Source organism: Xenopus laevis, chromosome 3L, assembly GCF_017654675.1.
Source record: "Xenopus laevis strain J_2021 chromosome 3L, Xenopus_laevis_v10.1, whole genome shotgun sequence".
Taxonomy (NCBI): Eukaryota; Metazoa; Chordata; class Amphibia; order Anura; family Pipidae; genus Xenopus; species Xenopus laevis.
Genome location: NC_054375.1, coordinates 49,121,615 through 49,138,992, shown reverse-complemented (window position 1 = coordinate 49,138,992; position 17,378 = coordinate 49,121,615). Strand labels below are relative to the sequence as shown.

At 38.6% G+C, this 17,378-nt stretch overlaps 1 protein-coding gene across 4 annotated transcripts in view; it reads right to left on the bottom strand.

Annotated features, from left to right (window-relative positions):
• sh3pxd2b.L (SH3 and PX domains 2B L homeolog) overlaps positions 1-17,378 on the bottom strand; it is a 103,874-nt gene that overhangs the window by 62,638 nt on the left and 23,858 nt on the right. For all 4 annotated transcript variants that reach the window (XM_018252162.2, XM_018252163.2, XM_018252164.2 and 1 more), the window contains exon 2: positions 11,331-11,411. In XM_018252162.2, the coding sequence (XP_018107651.1) occupies positions 11,331-11,411 (81 nt within the window). The remainder of the gene's footprint in view (positions 1-11,330; positions 11,412-17,378) is intronic.

Sequence of the window (17,378 nt, the reverse complement as noted above, 5' to 3'; positions counted from 1 at the left end):
TGTCAGATGAACTTTCAGTTCTTCAAATGCAGTAAGATTTTTTTCAGTTTTGCTCTAACTCATCACATCCAATCAGGCTTCTGCTTTCAATATTTTAACTGCAGTAATTTCTTGTCATTCAAAAACATTGCCCATCACAGCTGTCAGGGCTTTCCTTCATCAGGACCCATTTACTCTACCTGTGTTTAAGTGAATTAACCATAGTATCTGTCGGAAAGCCACACAAACACAGGATAAACTCTATGAAGATGTGCTGGTTCAGAATGAAACTCGAGGGTCAGGGTTCTACCTTGTTGTCAAGAGGCAGCAGATTAATTCTTCTAAAATTTGAGGCAAGGTTCTTATATCATAGAAGGAAGTATTCCTGTTCTACTTGTCATTCAGTGCCAAATGCCCAAAGGCAGTCTTTGTTTAATAAAATAAAAAGCCCTTTAAAACCTCTCCAACTATGTATTGGTTAATAATAGCATAGATGTCAACTGTCCGTGGTAGTGCATGCCTCTAGAAATGCTCAGGTTTCTAAACTGGTTGGAAACATTTAAAGTAGATTTATATATAACCGGAATGCAGTTTTCTGTGCCAAAGTTGACCAAATTGCTCCGGAGCAAAAGTAGCTAAGGCTGGAAACAAGGACCATGGCTGCCATCACGTAGATAAAAAACTCATTTGACCCTGAATGAATTTGGATCAGGCAATGGGGCCGTTTTGGGACTGCACAGATGATTTGAGGCCAGCTGGGTGAAACTGGCTAAAATTACTTCTATTTATGATTTGATTTATGTAAGTAGGGCACAAAAGAGCAATCCGATCGTTTATCCTCAGGAATCAGATCCTGACCACACAAGTGGTTAGTCCCACTGCACCAATCCGTTCCTTTGGGATCAAGACTAAATGATCAGACTGTAGGAGAAGTGTGACCATTTGCACTTCCAAGGTCGGCTCATGACTCCTGCACTCAACAATGAGGAAAGTCACTTCACAGGATTTTCCATATTGAAGAATAACAACCAATGTGGTCACGTCTGCTTTTCAGACTGCAAAATTATCACGTGGGGACCACTCGCTCAGGACAAGGTCTATTTATAAATGCCAAATGACCAATTATATATGCAAAATAATGACATAAAAAAGTAAGGAGTAAGCAGGAGTGCAATGATAGCACCCAAGTTCATTTTACCATAGAGTAAAATAATCCAAGACACTAATCCAAGAATGCACGGCAGAAAAACTAAGCATTGTGCATTAGGCACGATCAGTCATGAACAGAACAAATCTTGAAACAGTGCCACCTCCGTGGAAACCCACAGCAGTAATTAGGGTCCGAAATTAGAACAGTCAGCAAAAAAGAAAAATTATTTTCCAATAACTGCAAATGTTAAAATTGTTTATAAGTTTAATTGCTGATGAAAGCTGTATCTGTGTCTGTGGTTTTAGCTACTGAAACGACACAGCAATCAGCAAACTTTCAACCAGAATTACAATTCCACAATGCCCTTCATGCTCCTTTAGAGTTCTATTAAAATGTTGTCTTTTGTTATGTTGCTTCAATAGTCAGAACAAGCAGTGCAGAGCATTGCAAGGCACAGCCATCACATTTACACATGGCTTTAAAATCATTTAAACTGTCAATATATTGGCAAGGGGATTAAAATTACATTTGCTTTCATTTGGCAAAATGATTATCTGCTGTTCTAGATATTCCTGGAACTCAATACAATATTATTATGTTGGTTTCATCTATTGGATATCCTGATGGACCCTGAACAAACGCTGTACTACTTTAACCCAAGAAGTATAAAAACTAGAGGCTCTGTTTCCGAATATAAGGATTCAGCTTTACATCTAACCAAAGTCAGGTCTGCAAAAACAAAATACTGGAAAAGCGCCTTGAAAATAAGCAGCCACCGGAAACTCTTGCTGCTCTAGTATAAACTGTGAAAACCTTGCGTGTTTCACTGGTCAATAATAATATGCCGATTCTCTAATCTCCAGTTGTATTTAGATGTATTTAGATGTTGTCTGGAACAGTAGGTGACACAGCAAGCGGAGACAAGCAGCCGGTGCCAAGTAGGAAGCTGTTCCGTAATATCATCATCGCTGCGGGGTCTCAAGATTCGAGGAAAATGTGCAGGGAGCTAACAATGATAGCGAGGCCTCCAAACCTATTTTACAACTGATAATCATTTTTTAACAAAGCAAAAACATTAACCATTCCCTACAATTGTAGAATAAGCTCCTGCACTCTCTACAATAAATGTAACACAAAAAACGCAATGGGGATAATTTAATAACAGGTTCAAAGCTTCCTTTGAGTTTAGAAACCTATAACAACCAATCATTAATATTCTGACTATATCATTCATCAAAGGTAATGGGAACGTATGCGTATCTTAGTCACATGCATATCACTGGCTAAAGTGGCAGCTGGGGAGAGGGACTACTTTTTTCTTCAGCTACTGGGATCATTGATAGCACTGTAAAGCCGGCCAGCGGAGTCAGTTCCTGTATTTGGCGTAAGTGGCCGATGAATCAGGTCCTGCTGTTTTCTAAGAAAGGAGATGTGGTATTATTGTGTGGGAAAATCAGTTCACAGCTGTGGGTTAACACAGCTTTTCTCCATTTCAATGGCTGTAGGTTTATGTGGGGGAAAAAAAAAAAAAAGAATCACACATTTGTAGCCTCTACGTGTTTACTTTCTAAGTGGGTCTAGAAGAGACCTTGTGTTTGCACATCTGCTCAGGATACACCTGGGAGCACTAAGAGTTTTGATTAAAATTCTCAATTCTTGATGTTGGTAGAGCTGTGAGGATTATGTTCACTTGTTAGTTAAAATGAAACAAAAATAAGGAAAGAGAACAATATGGTGTATGGGGAAGAAGACCTATACACCACTTTCTACCCGCATGGCCCCACGGCACATATGTAAGTTACATGGAATCTTCCACTGAAGTTCTCTCAGGAATATCCAAACCCTGAACTTTCGACAAGTTTGGGTCCTGTATATTAGCTTCTGTAATGGGAGCACCTTACTGGTGAATTTATGGTGGCAATGGAACTGTATTTCACACAAAAAAAACATTTATTGTATATAGAACACAGTACAAAAGTAAAAAATATAAATACGATTATGGTATCCGTTATTTGGACACCTGTTAGCCATCTGCCACAGACTCCATTTTATCCAAACAATTCAACATTTTTTTAAATTACTACATTTTTCTCTGAACAGGTATAGGACCTGTTATGCTGAATGCTCGGGACCTTGGGTTTTCTGTATTACAGATCTTTCTGTAATTTGAATCTACATACCTTAAGACTACTAGAAAATTATTTAAACATTAAATAAACCCAATAGGCTGGTTTTGCTTCCAATAAGGATTAATTATATCTTAGTTTGCACCAAGTAGAAGCTAGGGTTTTATTATTACAGAGATAAAGGAAATAATTTTTAGAAATATGGATTATTTGGACAAAATTCAGTCTTCGGGAGACTTTCTGTAATTCAGAACTTTCTGGATAACGGGTTTCCAGGTAACGGATCCCATACCTGTAATAATAAAACAGTACATTGTACTTGATCCAAACTGAGATATAATTAATCCTTATTGGAAGCAAAACCAGCCTATTGGGTTTATTTGAGGTTAACATGATTCTCTAGTTGACTTAAGGTATGAAAATCCATATTATGGGAAGATCCATTATCTGGAAAAACCCCTGTCCCGAGCAGTCTGGATAACAGCTCTCATACCTGTACTGTATATTGTGTTTCGCCTAGTATATAACATGGTCCAAGTGCACTAACCCCAGAAAATCTTCAACAAACAGTTTTGGAAAAATAATATAGATTGTGTAGATATAGATTAGGCATTCAACAACCATAAAGATCACAAGAAAAATAAGTTCACGTTTCGTTCTTTCCGAGCACTTAAAGGAACAGTAACATCAAAAATGTAAAGTGTTTTAAATAATAAAAATGTAGAGTACTGTAATGTTGCCCTGCACTAGTAAAACTGTTGTGTTTGCTTCAGAAACACTACTATTGTTTATATAAATAAACTGCTGTGTAGCAATTAGGGCAGCCATTCAAAGGAGAAAAGGATCAGGTTACACAGCAGATAATCTCTGCAGAACATAATGGTGTTATCTGTTATCCACTATTTAACCTGTGCCATATAACCTTTTTTTCCATTTCCACCATTGCTACACAGCAGCTTGTTTATATGAACTAGTGTTTCTGAAGCAAACTGATCAGTTTAACCAGTGCAGGGCAACGGTACATGATATTTTCATTACTTTAAAACACTTTCATTTTTTGGTGTTACTGTTCCTTTAATCATAGTAGGGTTGCCACTTTCTGGGCAGGTGGAGGGACGATGACATCAAGGGAGGACAGATGACATCTAGGGGCGGATTGTGTGATTTTCGAGAGAGGGTTCACTACATTCCTAATTTGGAAATCCGGACAGGTGGCAACCCTAAATCATAGGCTATAAGCTTAGTAGCCCATGATTAAGTTCTCGAACAACATGAAATGGGCAAAGCAATAGAGATGTTGTTCAAATGAAGTTTTTCATTTTTTAACTTATTTTTCTGGTGACCTTCATGGTTTTTGAGAGCCTGAATCCCCCCCATATATAATTTTGTGGTTAATCTAACGGAACTGTATTTGCCAATATTCTAATGCCGAGTATGATTTTAGAGGTAGGGGGTCTGCATTTGAATGCTTACTAAACCTAGATTATGTACTATGAAGCTCAGAACCTACTTTCCAATTCAACTGTATCCCAGTTTCTCCAAAAACAAGCTTTTAGGTTCCTTATCGGATACAAAGCTATGGGTAAAGGTCATTTCATCAAGAGTACATACTGTATGAACCCATTATATGGGTCTTCATACTTTGGGGCAATTATTGATGCCAGTAATTGCAAACATTTCTGCTATTTCTCCTTTGGTTAAGTGGCAAAGGCAGATTTCCCATATTCAAAACCTCCCAGTTCATTTTTATGCACAATGACTTCCAGTCACATGGATCATAAAGAACTCTATACTGAAACTTCCCAAAATCCTGCCTTATTTTTGCCAAGCCAGGAAATAGCGTGAACATGTGGGCAAGGCAGAAATACAGAAGCACTTGCCCTATACTCTGCTGGGTGGTTCCAGGGAAATTATACAGGTGAGTTTTCTTTTATACAGGTCATGGTACTCCAAGGTGACTTCTAAAATCCTCATATTTTGCAACAGGGGGTACTATATATATTATAATACACAAGTTTCAGTGAGTCATGTGACAGAAATGACATCACTAAGCTCCAATTATAACAGATGACATCACTAAGTACCGTTTAAAAGGATACAATTTACAGGATATTCATGGCTCTTGTGTTGGCAAACTAGTAGTGACTCATTTAGCTTTCACTCAGATCAGGTCTGTGCAGCTGGTAATGAAATGAGCTGAAAGGTATAAAAATCAGACCTTTTATGTGCAAGATCGGGCACTATATTTTTTGTTAGCAAGCTATGCAAAAGGAAATGTTCATAAAAAAAAAAATAACGTTTAGGGCTCTTTATACATACAGCCTTTTTTAATGTGCTTGATGTATGTTTGAGTTGCATGTTTGAGTTGCACCTAAACATATTAGCTAATTGATCCCATCATATTCTACCTGGTTGTTTTTTTATTCCATTCATGTTTCATTGCATTTTTTAGATGCAACATGCTGGCACATTGTGGTACAATCACATAGTCCTTATGGCTTACTACAAAACCTCTCCCACCGATCTCCTAACCCAAAAACACATTATACTCCGTGCAAATATCTTAGCAAAAGACCTTTTTCACCCATCTTATTCTCTGTTCTTTCTCTTGCCATCTAGAAGAAGGTTCCGCAGCATTCAAACTAGAACTGCTAGACACTGCAAAAGCTTCCAACAAGCAATTAGAGTCATTAACAAAGTAATATGGTAGAACTAACTGTTCCGTGCACCGGTCACTTTATGTGTATCCTCTTTCCTTATGTAACATGGGGAGGGAGCTGGGTGAAACGTGATTTCAATACATTTTATAACTGATATGGTCTTTATTGACAAATAAAGTAATCTTGTTAAATAAAACTTGCTATTGTTCTGTCCCAGAATCTACCTAGGCTGCCATGTGTCACTGTTGCTGACCCAGGAACTGGTATTAATAAGTGCCAGTAACTTGTCTATGGCCATGTGTATTTTATTAACAATGAAATAAAAATGTTGCTTTTAATCTGTTATCTGAGAGTGGCTGAGAGAGCAAGTCAAGTATTTGCAGCAAGTGTAAAAGTCTCTCCCCTAGCTGGTGAGTTACTATAACTTCATTATCCTGTAACTGTATACAGCGGTCGTCTCTCCAGAAGTGCAGAACTTGAGGCATTAGCAGCCAGGTCCCATCTTAAAGGGGATGTAAAGGCAAAAAAATAAAATCTAATTTTTACTTTCTTTAATGAAAAAGAAATCTATCTCCAACATACTTTAATTAAAAAAGGTCTACCATTTTTATAAGAAACAGTATGCAGTGAAATTTCCCCTTAGTTTTACTTGCTCTCACTGCTGTGGATAGGAAACTTCAGACAGTCCCTGACAGCTGTGCAGGGACACCATCATACATTCTAACGGCAGGGGGAGCCCCTCACCTTACTTCCCAGAACTCCAGCAGCTTTGTTTGTTTCCCTGTGGAGCAGCCGGCGACTGTTTAGAGATTCGTATCCGCAGACCCAGTGCAGTCTTTATATTCTGATTATTAATCAGTCTTGCTGTATCTGCTTCTATGGCAGATATTTGACTTGGCTGATTTGATAATTTATGACAATCCCTAAGCTTAACCTCACAGCAGACGCCCAGAACAGACTGAGCAGGTGCATGGTCTTGGTCTTGCAAAGATGGTTTAACATAGTTACAAGATGATGACCCTCTGTGGCTAACTTTGAAAGCATAAATCATTTGTTATATTAGGGTTCTGGTGCAGTAAGTTCATTTTTATATTTAGTATACAAAATACAGCATTTCTAGCAATATTCTATGTTAGACTTTAGTTCCCCTTTAACAACAATGAGATTGCTTGTTTGAATAAGCTGCTCCCCTAGTAGTTACACCATGCAGCCAGGAGCGCTCAGGGCATAAAATATAAATTCAGGAATTAAGATGTCATCATATCGCACCTCTCATCTTATGTTGGGGAACTGTTGCTTTATACTTTAGTCTATGGTTATTTAATTCCCTGCCAAGAAAAATGGCCCATGAGTGATTATTAGTCATGTAAAAATAGGAAGCATGTCATGTGGGGGAAAAAACACAACATGTTATTACAACACAATAGTTTAGGTTATTTTTGCACCACTATGAGTTTATTCCTCTAAAAATGGCCCCTTACGGCAATCGAGCCTCTTTGTTTTGGCACCCATGATCGTGCGTTATCTATAGCACCAAATTGCTTGAAATCACTTCCACTGCCAGCCACGGCTGTAAAATCACAAATGCAAGTGAACGGCAGACATCTGTCGCTTGGAAATGCACACTGCCATATTTCCATCATGCAAAATTACTCCATGTAACAATGCCCCGGGAGAAATTACAGGCAACATCCGCAAATGTGTATACACAGGAACGTGGCTTTCCGTTTGGTTCATATTTGTGTAAATCATCACTAGTCTGTGCCCTTGACCCATAAAACCACTCCATAGACTCATGTACACTAAGTCAGTGATTATGTATATATATTCCTTCATTCCACAATAAGTGGGACCTTAGAATACAAGAATGATTATTGCCCCTTTTATTTACACTGGTTCCACTATTACTAGTGACATCCACAGACTTAAATTGTACATAAGGTGGTGCTAACATGTTCTTAAATGAACACACTCCCAGAGGGCTGGCTTAAAGCACATGCTGTTCCTGCTGCACGTGAAACTGTGATATTTCTAAATATTTAAGTTTTGATGCCTTTGTAAAAGTGAAGAGATCTGCAGGTTGATATGGGTGCCTTTTGACAGAGGCAATACATATTCCGGTGACATATAAAATTTGATAATATTTTGTTGCACTGCTGGAAAGGCATCGATCGGGCGGATTTCGGTTTCCCAACATGATCATTTGGCCCTAGGGATCAAGCGGATCTTACAGTGTATGGCCAGCTTTATTTGTAAAAGTCATTGCTGTTGAAAGTATCATTATTTGTCACTGTCTATTCTCTGGCTCAGAATTTCGAAACTGTTGTAACTAAACCAGTTGCACCTCTGGTGGGGTAAATGAGGTCCCTATAAATAAAATCTTGGTGAATATATTGGATGCAAATGAGAGCTATAAATATTTGGCTAATACTGTGAGATCGCCAGGGAATTAATGTCCCCTTAGGGTAGTAGCATACGGGAAGATTTGTTGCCTGAGATTTTTTATGCGCGTCGGACAAATCTCCTGAAGATGCCTCTCCATTGCCAATCAGTGAAATTGCTGGCGGTATACCCAACTTATCTCTAAATCGCCTGAAGTTGCCTCTGGAGGAAACTTCGAGCTAATAAGAGATAAGTGATTTCAATGATTGGCAATGGAGAGGCATTTTCGGGAGATTAGTAGCAGCCACGCATTAATTGCAGGCGACCAATCTTCCTTTGTGTCACTACCCTTAGTACTGCTAAATTAGCTATCATTTTTATCTGAAAAAGCAATTTCTAGGAGTCACAAAGATTTCCTTTTGGCAAAAAGACCTATTTTCAGTGCCACATCTAAAAAAACAAAAACGGTAGCAAAGCACAGTCACATCATAGGCAGATAACATTATACCAGCCTCACGGAATCCATTTACAGAGTACAGAGAAAGCTTTCACCTTGTAGTGTGCTGACATAACTCTATATAGAGCCAGCATGGTTACATGAAGGAAAACATAACTATTTTGTTGCAAATGGCCTGAATTATTACAAGGTTGCTCTGGAGAGATAAGACTGGAGGACCATAAAGTGAGTGACAACACAGGGTGCAGCACGGAAGCATCATTTATAAGTGCCCACCCATCCTGAAACTCTCCATTTTCCCTTTAGATTGATCTAATGAAAATATTAAGAGGTAAATATAATGTTATTTTCCTTCTAATTCTACCTTCTCTGAAGGTGTTACTTTCTCAGTTGCCTAAGCTACCATTGTCTCCCAGACTGGCTGGCATCAGCTTTCCTTAGCTTTATCCATAGCACTCCCAGGGTGTGTTCCTATAACAAGAATCCAACAGGGAATAACTAAAAACATGAAGAGTGAACATACTGAATGTCACTGGGGCATAACCAAGCCAACAGGGCAAGGACAGCTTAGTTTTCTTATAACATGCAGTGAGATACAGCTATGGGATCCATTATCCAGAAAGCTCCAAATTACAGTAAGGCCGTCTCCCATAGAGTCCATTTTAAGGAAATAATTAAAATTTTTAGAAAAGATTTCCCTTTTCTCTGTAATAATAAAACAGTACCTTGTACTTGATCCTAAGATATAATGAATCCTTATTGGAAGCAAAACCAGCCTGTTGGATTTATTTAATGTTTAAATTATTTTTCTGCAGACTTATGGTAGAGAGATTCAAATAATGGAGTTCCCTTATCTGTAACACCCCAGGTCCCAAGAATTCTGGATAACAGGTCATAAGCATTGCAGTACCATAAATAGCCATTTCCCTGTACTATGCAGGAAATATGAAGGTACAGCTGCACTTCAGTTTAAACTAATCAAAATATTTACACGGAAGAGGGAATCCAAAAACTCATCTTAATCTGTTTCCATCAGTCATTTAACCCCAGATCAAAAAAAAGAGAATTTATACAATGCCACCATCCAGGGATATGGCGAGCTTACACCAAGAAAGTTGAACAAGGGGTTATATGGTCACTGTACAAATTTTCCTTACTGTTGGAGATGCCTTGTCGGTCATTATGAGTCTGGCAAAAGAAGTTCGCCCCCTTATTCCCATCTACAAAGGTGCAGCACTTCAATCTTCTATAATCCTACAGCACATTCATCAGAAGCAGTTATAAATACAGTTATCCCCTTGCCTCCTCACACTGATATTATCTGCAGTACTTTCATAAAGTGAAGTAGTTCTCCACTCTTGGCTGTCTATTCCCTGGCAAGTCTGACAGTGCAGTATATCCAATCACACAGAGAGCAATACTCAGCATTTATTATTCTCTAATGCTGTGCTAATCTATCTGTCGGACTGTTTCTCTCTGCCAGTTTGGGCGTGCACCATCTATTGTATTTTGACTCTATTCTATATGGGCTATGAGTGTTGAGCAGTATCCTACACTTAAGGTCAGAGATACATGCGAAGATTCCGGCGACAAATCGCCTCTTCTTCAGGTGACTAATCTCCCCGAAAAGCCTTCCCTCCAGCTACAATCTAAATCGCCAGTGGGATGACGCTCGGAGCACTTAATTTTCCGAAGTCACCTAAAGTTTCCTCGTAAGGCAACTTCGGAAAACAAATCACTCCAAGTGCCATCCCGCTGGCGATTTAGATTCTAGCTGGCAGGAAGGCAGTTTGGGGAGATTAGTCGCCTGAAGAAGAGGCGATTTATCGCTGGGCGACTAAATCTCCCCGAATCTTTGCGTGTGTCTCTGCCCTAAAGTATGATTATGAGACTGCACTAATATCAGAAGCCACCAAGGAGTTTTGTAACCTTATAAAGGCACAAGACTACAGGCTTCTTAGCACTTCTGCAACTTACTTTATTTATAATACAGATGGAGCACTGGCTATCCCAAATGACTTCTCAGGGTATCCCGGATAATAAGAGTTTCTTATGGGATTGCTATGGGTCCAGGCAGCTCCTGTCGTGAGGCAAGGTGAGCAGCCACATACCAGGGGTTGTAGAAAGCAGCCTCTGGTAACTTTAGGAGGCAACTTTACATTTTTTAAAAGAAAAAGTAAGAAAAGTAATTTTCCAAATGTCAGGCACCCCCAAGTGATTTTATTGTATTGTATTTTTGTATCCATGACCCGTTGTGCCAGCAGCCCAAGGATTAAATTAATTTGCAGGCAGTGTATCCTATACCAAGCTCTTCTCATTTTCCTAGAGGTTTTAGCCCTGTACTGACAACAAGAGGAAGATAGCTCATTGGACCTGATTAATAATGAGTTAGAGAAAACTGAACTAGGTACTAGTGACTAAAGATCCCTTTTAAACTCACAGGTCTCCATATTTTTCAGACTTTAGCATAAAGATCCATCAGAAACTCAACTGTGAAATTCAGAGCAGCAGACCCACATCAATCCTCACATTTGGATTTGGCAACATTATTTTTCCCACGGGTTCCCCCCTCATACCTGCAGGTCAAAGAATTTGCTGTACCTCCTGTAGATGACCTCTGTTGTTCCATTAGACCATGTCACCTTTATGATGTATACCTGTTTGCAGAAAGAAAAAGAAAAGGTTACAATACAGGAACATGCAATGATTTGTTTCCTAATATTTGTGGCAGAACAACATGGTACGTTTATTAAATTGTCTCTTTGTAACAGTTAACTAAAGGCTTATTGAACACTCAGCCTTTTGATAACCATGATCTTCTCAGGGAAAGCCACAGCCATCAAAATGCTTTCCACGATTGGCAGAGGAATGAATATTGCATGAGAATGCTGACATTTGTTTTTGCTTGCTCTGGTGTGCCCCAGGCAGTCCTATGTCCTGGAAAGTGCCTGCCAGCAGTTCAAGGCATTTGGATTCCTTTATTTTATCCCAAACGTTCCCCCGCCATATAAAGGCTAGTCATGCCCAAAGGCATACACAGGGGAATTCAGATTAACAAGAGAATAGATAACTGCAGTACAGACAATTATGTCTTGGCTGAACAGTTTTACTCTAGAAGTAAAATTTTAAAAGTACTGGAAGCGATCGTATTTTTTTTTTTTTTACTTTTAAACACTGGAGCTGGAAAAAAAGAGCCAAGACATGATACCCAGAAACCCTTATATAGAGAATAATGTACCGGTACTCTCTGCTGTAAAATATAAGATGACCATATACTGTAAGTATCTGTACTGAATGTTCTATCAGACAAGTATAGAAGTTGTAGTATGCTTCTGCTACACACCAATGGAAATCCCAGTGTTTAGCAGTAGTTGTGACATAGTGGGTGTTAAGACCAAGATATAAAACAAAAACTAAAATATACATTAGCGATGTTTTGTTTGTAATTGATGGTGGTTTACTTTTGTACTGAAAATAGCACTTAAGAATCAGATCCGACTCAAAACATGGATCCCCCATTTAGCAGCTCTAAGCTGGCCACAGAGAATACAGGTATGGGATCAATTATCTGGAAACCTGTTATCCAGAAAGCTCCGGATTACAGAAAGGCCGTCTTCCATAGACTCCATTTCATCCAAATAATCAAATTTAAAAAAAATGATTTCCTTTTTCTTTGTAATAATAAAGCAGTAGCTTGTACTTGATTCAAACTAAGATATAATTAATCCTTATTGGTGACAAAACAAGACCATTGGGTTTAATTAATGTTTAAACTATTTTCTAATGAACGTAAGGTATGGAGATCCAGATTACAAAAAGATCCATCATCCAGAAAACCCCAGATCCCAAGCATCCTTGATAACAGATCCCATACCTGTATTATGCAAAAATGTTCAATAAATGTTACTTCGTAAAGAACCAAACACCTAAAGAATTTTACAAATACACATTTGAGGTGTAGACGCTTTACTAATAGTAGCCACATCGTAAATTGCTCTCAACATATATATATATATATATATATATATATATATATATATATATATATATATATTTATTTATGATCACAGCGAGGAAATATTATCTGTGTTTATCCTATAAATTTCCACAGTTTTCCCAATTTTATCAAGGAGATTTTCCAACAGATGCAGGAGTGGAGACAGATGGGCAGGAAACCAAAAAAAAAATGTACATATTCCCATCTGCAGGAAACTGAGAGTCTCATTTCAGCCTGCACATCTAGGAGATCTAAGTGACTGTAACAACATTAAATGTTAGTTAGGTCCTCAATCTTAGATTCCGCTCATGAACACAGAGGCTATCTCTGAAGGAATCACATAACTTGCAGAAAGCAGTGATTGTGTCCTGGCTGGTGAAGCACAAATAGCCACAAGTATTTCTAACAAAACAGAACAAGTTGTTTATAGGAAGTCCTCTTGGTCTGTTACACTTTCAATGATTAAATTATACATTTACAAAGACTTATTTACAATGTAATGTGTAAAATGCAAAAACAATGCGTGTTTTTGTTTTTAAACACAAAGCAGCGATTCAACTATTTCTTCTTACTTTTTTTTTAATCTCAAGTCCAAAATGTGCGATTTTATGTATCCTTAGTACTAATCCAGTGTCTCTCCCCTCAGCTGAGCACACCCAACATATTCAGCTCTTAATGTGGACCCTTCAACCAGACATAAACAGCTGTATATTAAGGGAAAATTTATCAAGGGTGGAATTTCGACTTTATGGGAGTTTCTAAAAACTCCCATGAACTCCCCAAAAACGCAAAATTAGAAAAAAAAAAAAAAAGATCAATCGAAAGGGGTGAATAGGATCGAGCAGCAAATTTGAGTTTTTTTAGGGATGCACCAAATCCACTATTTTGGATTTGGCCGAATACCGAAACCTAATTTGCATATATAAATTAGGGGTAGGAAGAGATAAACATTTTTTACTTCATTGTTTTGTGACAAAAAAATCACGTGATTTTACACCCTGCCCTAATTTGCATATGCAAATTCCACATATGCAAATTAGGATTCGGTTTGGCCGGGCAGAAGGATTCGGCCGAATCCATTTGAAAAAGGCCGAATCCCAAACCGAATTGGGATTAGGTGCATCCCTAGTTTTTTTTCAAAGTCCACCAATTATTCCTAGTTGGTTGTAGGAGGTCCCCATAGGCTAAAACACAAATTCGGCAGTTTTACATGACGAATAGTCGAAATCGAATTCTTTTTTTTTTTTGTAAGTCTTTATTTTGCTTTTTCAAGTTTAACATGGGATACAGAAATAAAGATAGGGAGGGTATATCAGTCTCACATAGCATCTTGATCTTGCATAAATTGCTATCAAAGGAGGAGTATGAAGAGGGGTTGGGGTGTGGGGATAAGAGGTGGGGGGGGGGGTAGGGGGGTGGGAGGGAAAAGGTGATGGTAACTGCATCGAATGAGAAATGGGTAAGGGGGGGTGGTTGTGGGGTAGGAGCTGTGGAAGCAGGTCATGAGTTTTGTTGTATTACTTTTCTTTTCTCATTATTAGTTTCGTAAATTTGGGTTAATGAGAATGTTTGATGTTGTCATGCTTGCTTTTCTAATCTTCTTATTTGGGTTATGACTTATGTTCTCCATTCCGCCCAGATTTTTCTAAATGTTTTGGTTGTCCCGTTTTTGATTGCCGTTAGTTCCTCCATCGCTTTAACGTATTCCATTTCTTTTAACCAGTCAATTATTTTGGGTTCTTCTGTACTCTTCCAGTATTTTGGGATTATTATTCTCGCTGCCTGTAGCATATGTATTGTAAGTTTGTCTGTTATGACTTTGTTATCTGTTGTATCTAGATTAAATATTGCCATCTCTATGTTGTTGGGTATTGCTTTGGGTCTTAGTTTTCCTATCCTGTCAACTATTTCACTCCAATAATTCCTTATTTTTTTGCAGGTGTACCAGATGTGGCTGAGGGAGCCGACTGCCTCGTTGCATCTCCAGCATTTTTCGGATGTCGTTTCGTATATCTTGTGTAAGTATTCAGGAGTTCTATACCATCTGCTAACTAGTTTGTAATTTGCTTCTTGTGTTCTTGTTGATCTTGAGCCTTTATGTGTAGTTGCCATTATTTTCCTCCATGTAGTCTGCCGCATTTCCGTGTTGAGTTCTTTTTCCCATTGTTTCATGAAAGGTGTTTTTTCTTCCTGGTTTTCCTTGATTAATTTTTTATAGAATTGTGCGACGGGATGTTGTATATTGTTCTGACTCAGTAGTTTTTCCCATTCCGTTGACGGTCTTGCTTTCTGCGGTATTTCTTTGGCTTTCAGGTAGTTGGTTATTTGCATGTGATTCCATTGGTTTCTCGGGTGGTATCCCCATTGTTTAGTTATATCGTCCAGTGATATCACCTCTTTATTCCTTACGAAGTCAATTAGTTTTGTGGACTCGTTGTTTGTTATTGCCCATCTATTTAGTAATCCTCTTTCACAGCTGGGTGGAAAACCAGGGTTGTTTAATAGCTCTAGGTCTGGGGACGGAAATGGTGAGATCTCTATTTCTTCTTGTAGTTGCTTCCAGATCTGTAATGTGGCTCCAATTGTGGTATGTTGTAAGAGGTTTGGGGGAAGATCCTTGTAGTTAATGTTCATTATATTTCGTAGGTTCCCTTGTGTTTCGTACTGTTCTATTTCTTTCCACAATTTGGAGATTGCATCTCTTTTCCAGAGCCATATTCTGTGTAGGTGCGTGGCTAGATAGTATCTTTCCGGGCATGGGAGGGCCAAACCTCCATCGGCTTTTTGTTTCAGCATTTGTTGATATCCAATTCTTGGGTGCTTTTTCGCCCAGAGGAAGCTCGTCATTTCCTTTCTGACTTTTTGGAAGAAGATTTTGGGGATCTTGATTGGGATCATTTGGAATAAGTATAGTAGTTTGGGCATTATCATCATCTTCAACACATGGGCTCTGCCCATCCACGAGATAGATTTATGTTGCCATTGGTTCAGGGTGTTGCTTATATCTTTTAGTAGTGGTATGTGGTTCAATTCATATAGTTTGTCCAATTTAGCTGGGAGATTGATGCCTAGGTATTTTATGGCCTGGTGTGCCCATTTAAATGGGAATGAGTCTTGCAGTCGGTTCGCTCTTTCTGTTGGTATGTTGACGTTTAGTATTTCTGATTTCGAGTAATTGATCTTGAAGTTAGACACAACTCCGAATGTTGAGAATTCCTGTATTATGTTGGGTATTGATATTTCTGGTTTGGTTACTACTAATAATAGGTCGTCGGCAAAGGCCGCTGCTTTATGTTCCCTCTTGTTTATTTGAAGGCCTGAGATGTTCTTGTTTTGTCGGATGGCTGTGATTAGCGTCTCCATCACCAGGACGAACAGGATCGGGGAGAGAGGGCATCCCTGTCGTGTGCCATTAGAGATTTTGAAGGGGGAGGATAGTATCCCATTAACTTTTATGCGTGCATGGGGGGCGTTGTATAATGCCATTATTCGTGCAATTATAGTAGGGCCGCATCCAAAGGCTTTCATTGTGGCTTTGAGGAATGACCAGTCCACTCGGTCAAACGCTTTTTCTGCGTCAGTTGTCAGTAGGAGCGTCGGTGTGGCGTTTTTGGTAGCAGATGATATTAGATTAAGGAGTCGGGTCGAATTGTCTTTCCCTTCTCGTCCTTTCACGAATCCCGTTTGGTCTGGATGTATCAACAGTGGGATAATGCTTTGGAGTCTGTTCGCTAATATTTTTGCATAAATTTTTTGATCCAAGTTTATCAGTGAAATTGGCCTGTAACTTCCGCAGGTTGATGGATCTTTGTTGGCTTTGTGGATTACTGTGATTTGCGCTTCTTGGGCCTGTTTGTGAAAATTTTTTTCTGCTGTAATCGAGTTGAAGTGTTGTAAGAGAATGGGTATAATATGATTCTGGTATTCTTTATAGAAGGCTGCGCTGTATCCATCTGGTCCTGGACTTTTATTTGGTGGCAGATCTTTAATGACTTTAGTTATTTCTTCTGTCAGTAGTGGTGCATCCAACTGTAGTTGTAGGTTTGCCGGTATTTGTGTTAACTTTAATTGTTTTAAGTAATGCTCAATTTTTTTGTCTTTGGTTTGGGGTGACATGTCTGTTTTTAAGTTGTAGAGTTCTTGGTAGTATTCCTGGAAACAGTTAGCTATTCCAGGGTAGCTCTGGTGAAGTGTTTGTTTGTTATCCTTCATTTGTGCGATGTAGGTTTTGCTTTTCTGTGATTTGATAATTTGAGTGAGTAATTTGGATGGTTTGTTCCCCAGTTCGTAGAATTCTCTTTTGCATTTCAGGTAAGCTTGTTCTGTATAAATATCTAATAATTGTTTTAGTTGGGTTCTTTTCAATTCTAATTCTTCCTTGACTTGTTTAGCTAATGATTCCTTGTGTTTATCCTCTAGCATTTTGATTTCTTGTAGTAATGTTTGTGTATTCGCTTCGTGTTCCTTTTTTATCTTGGAGCTCAGAGCAATCAGGTTCCCTCTAGTCACTGCTTTTATTGTTTCCCATAGCGTGGAGGGGTCTGTGTCTGCTAGGTTATTGAAATCTATAGTTTCCTGAAGTTGTTCTTGTATTTTGTTTCTATTATTTTTGTTTAAGAGTATTCTC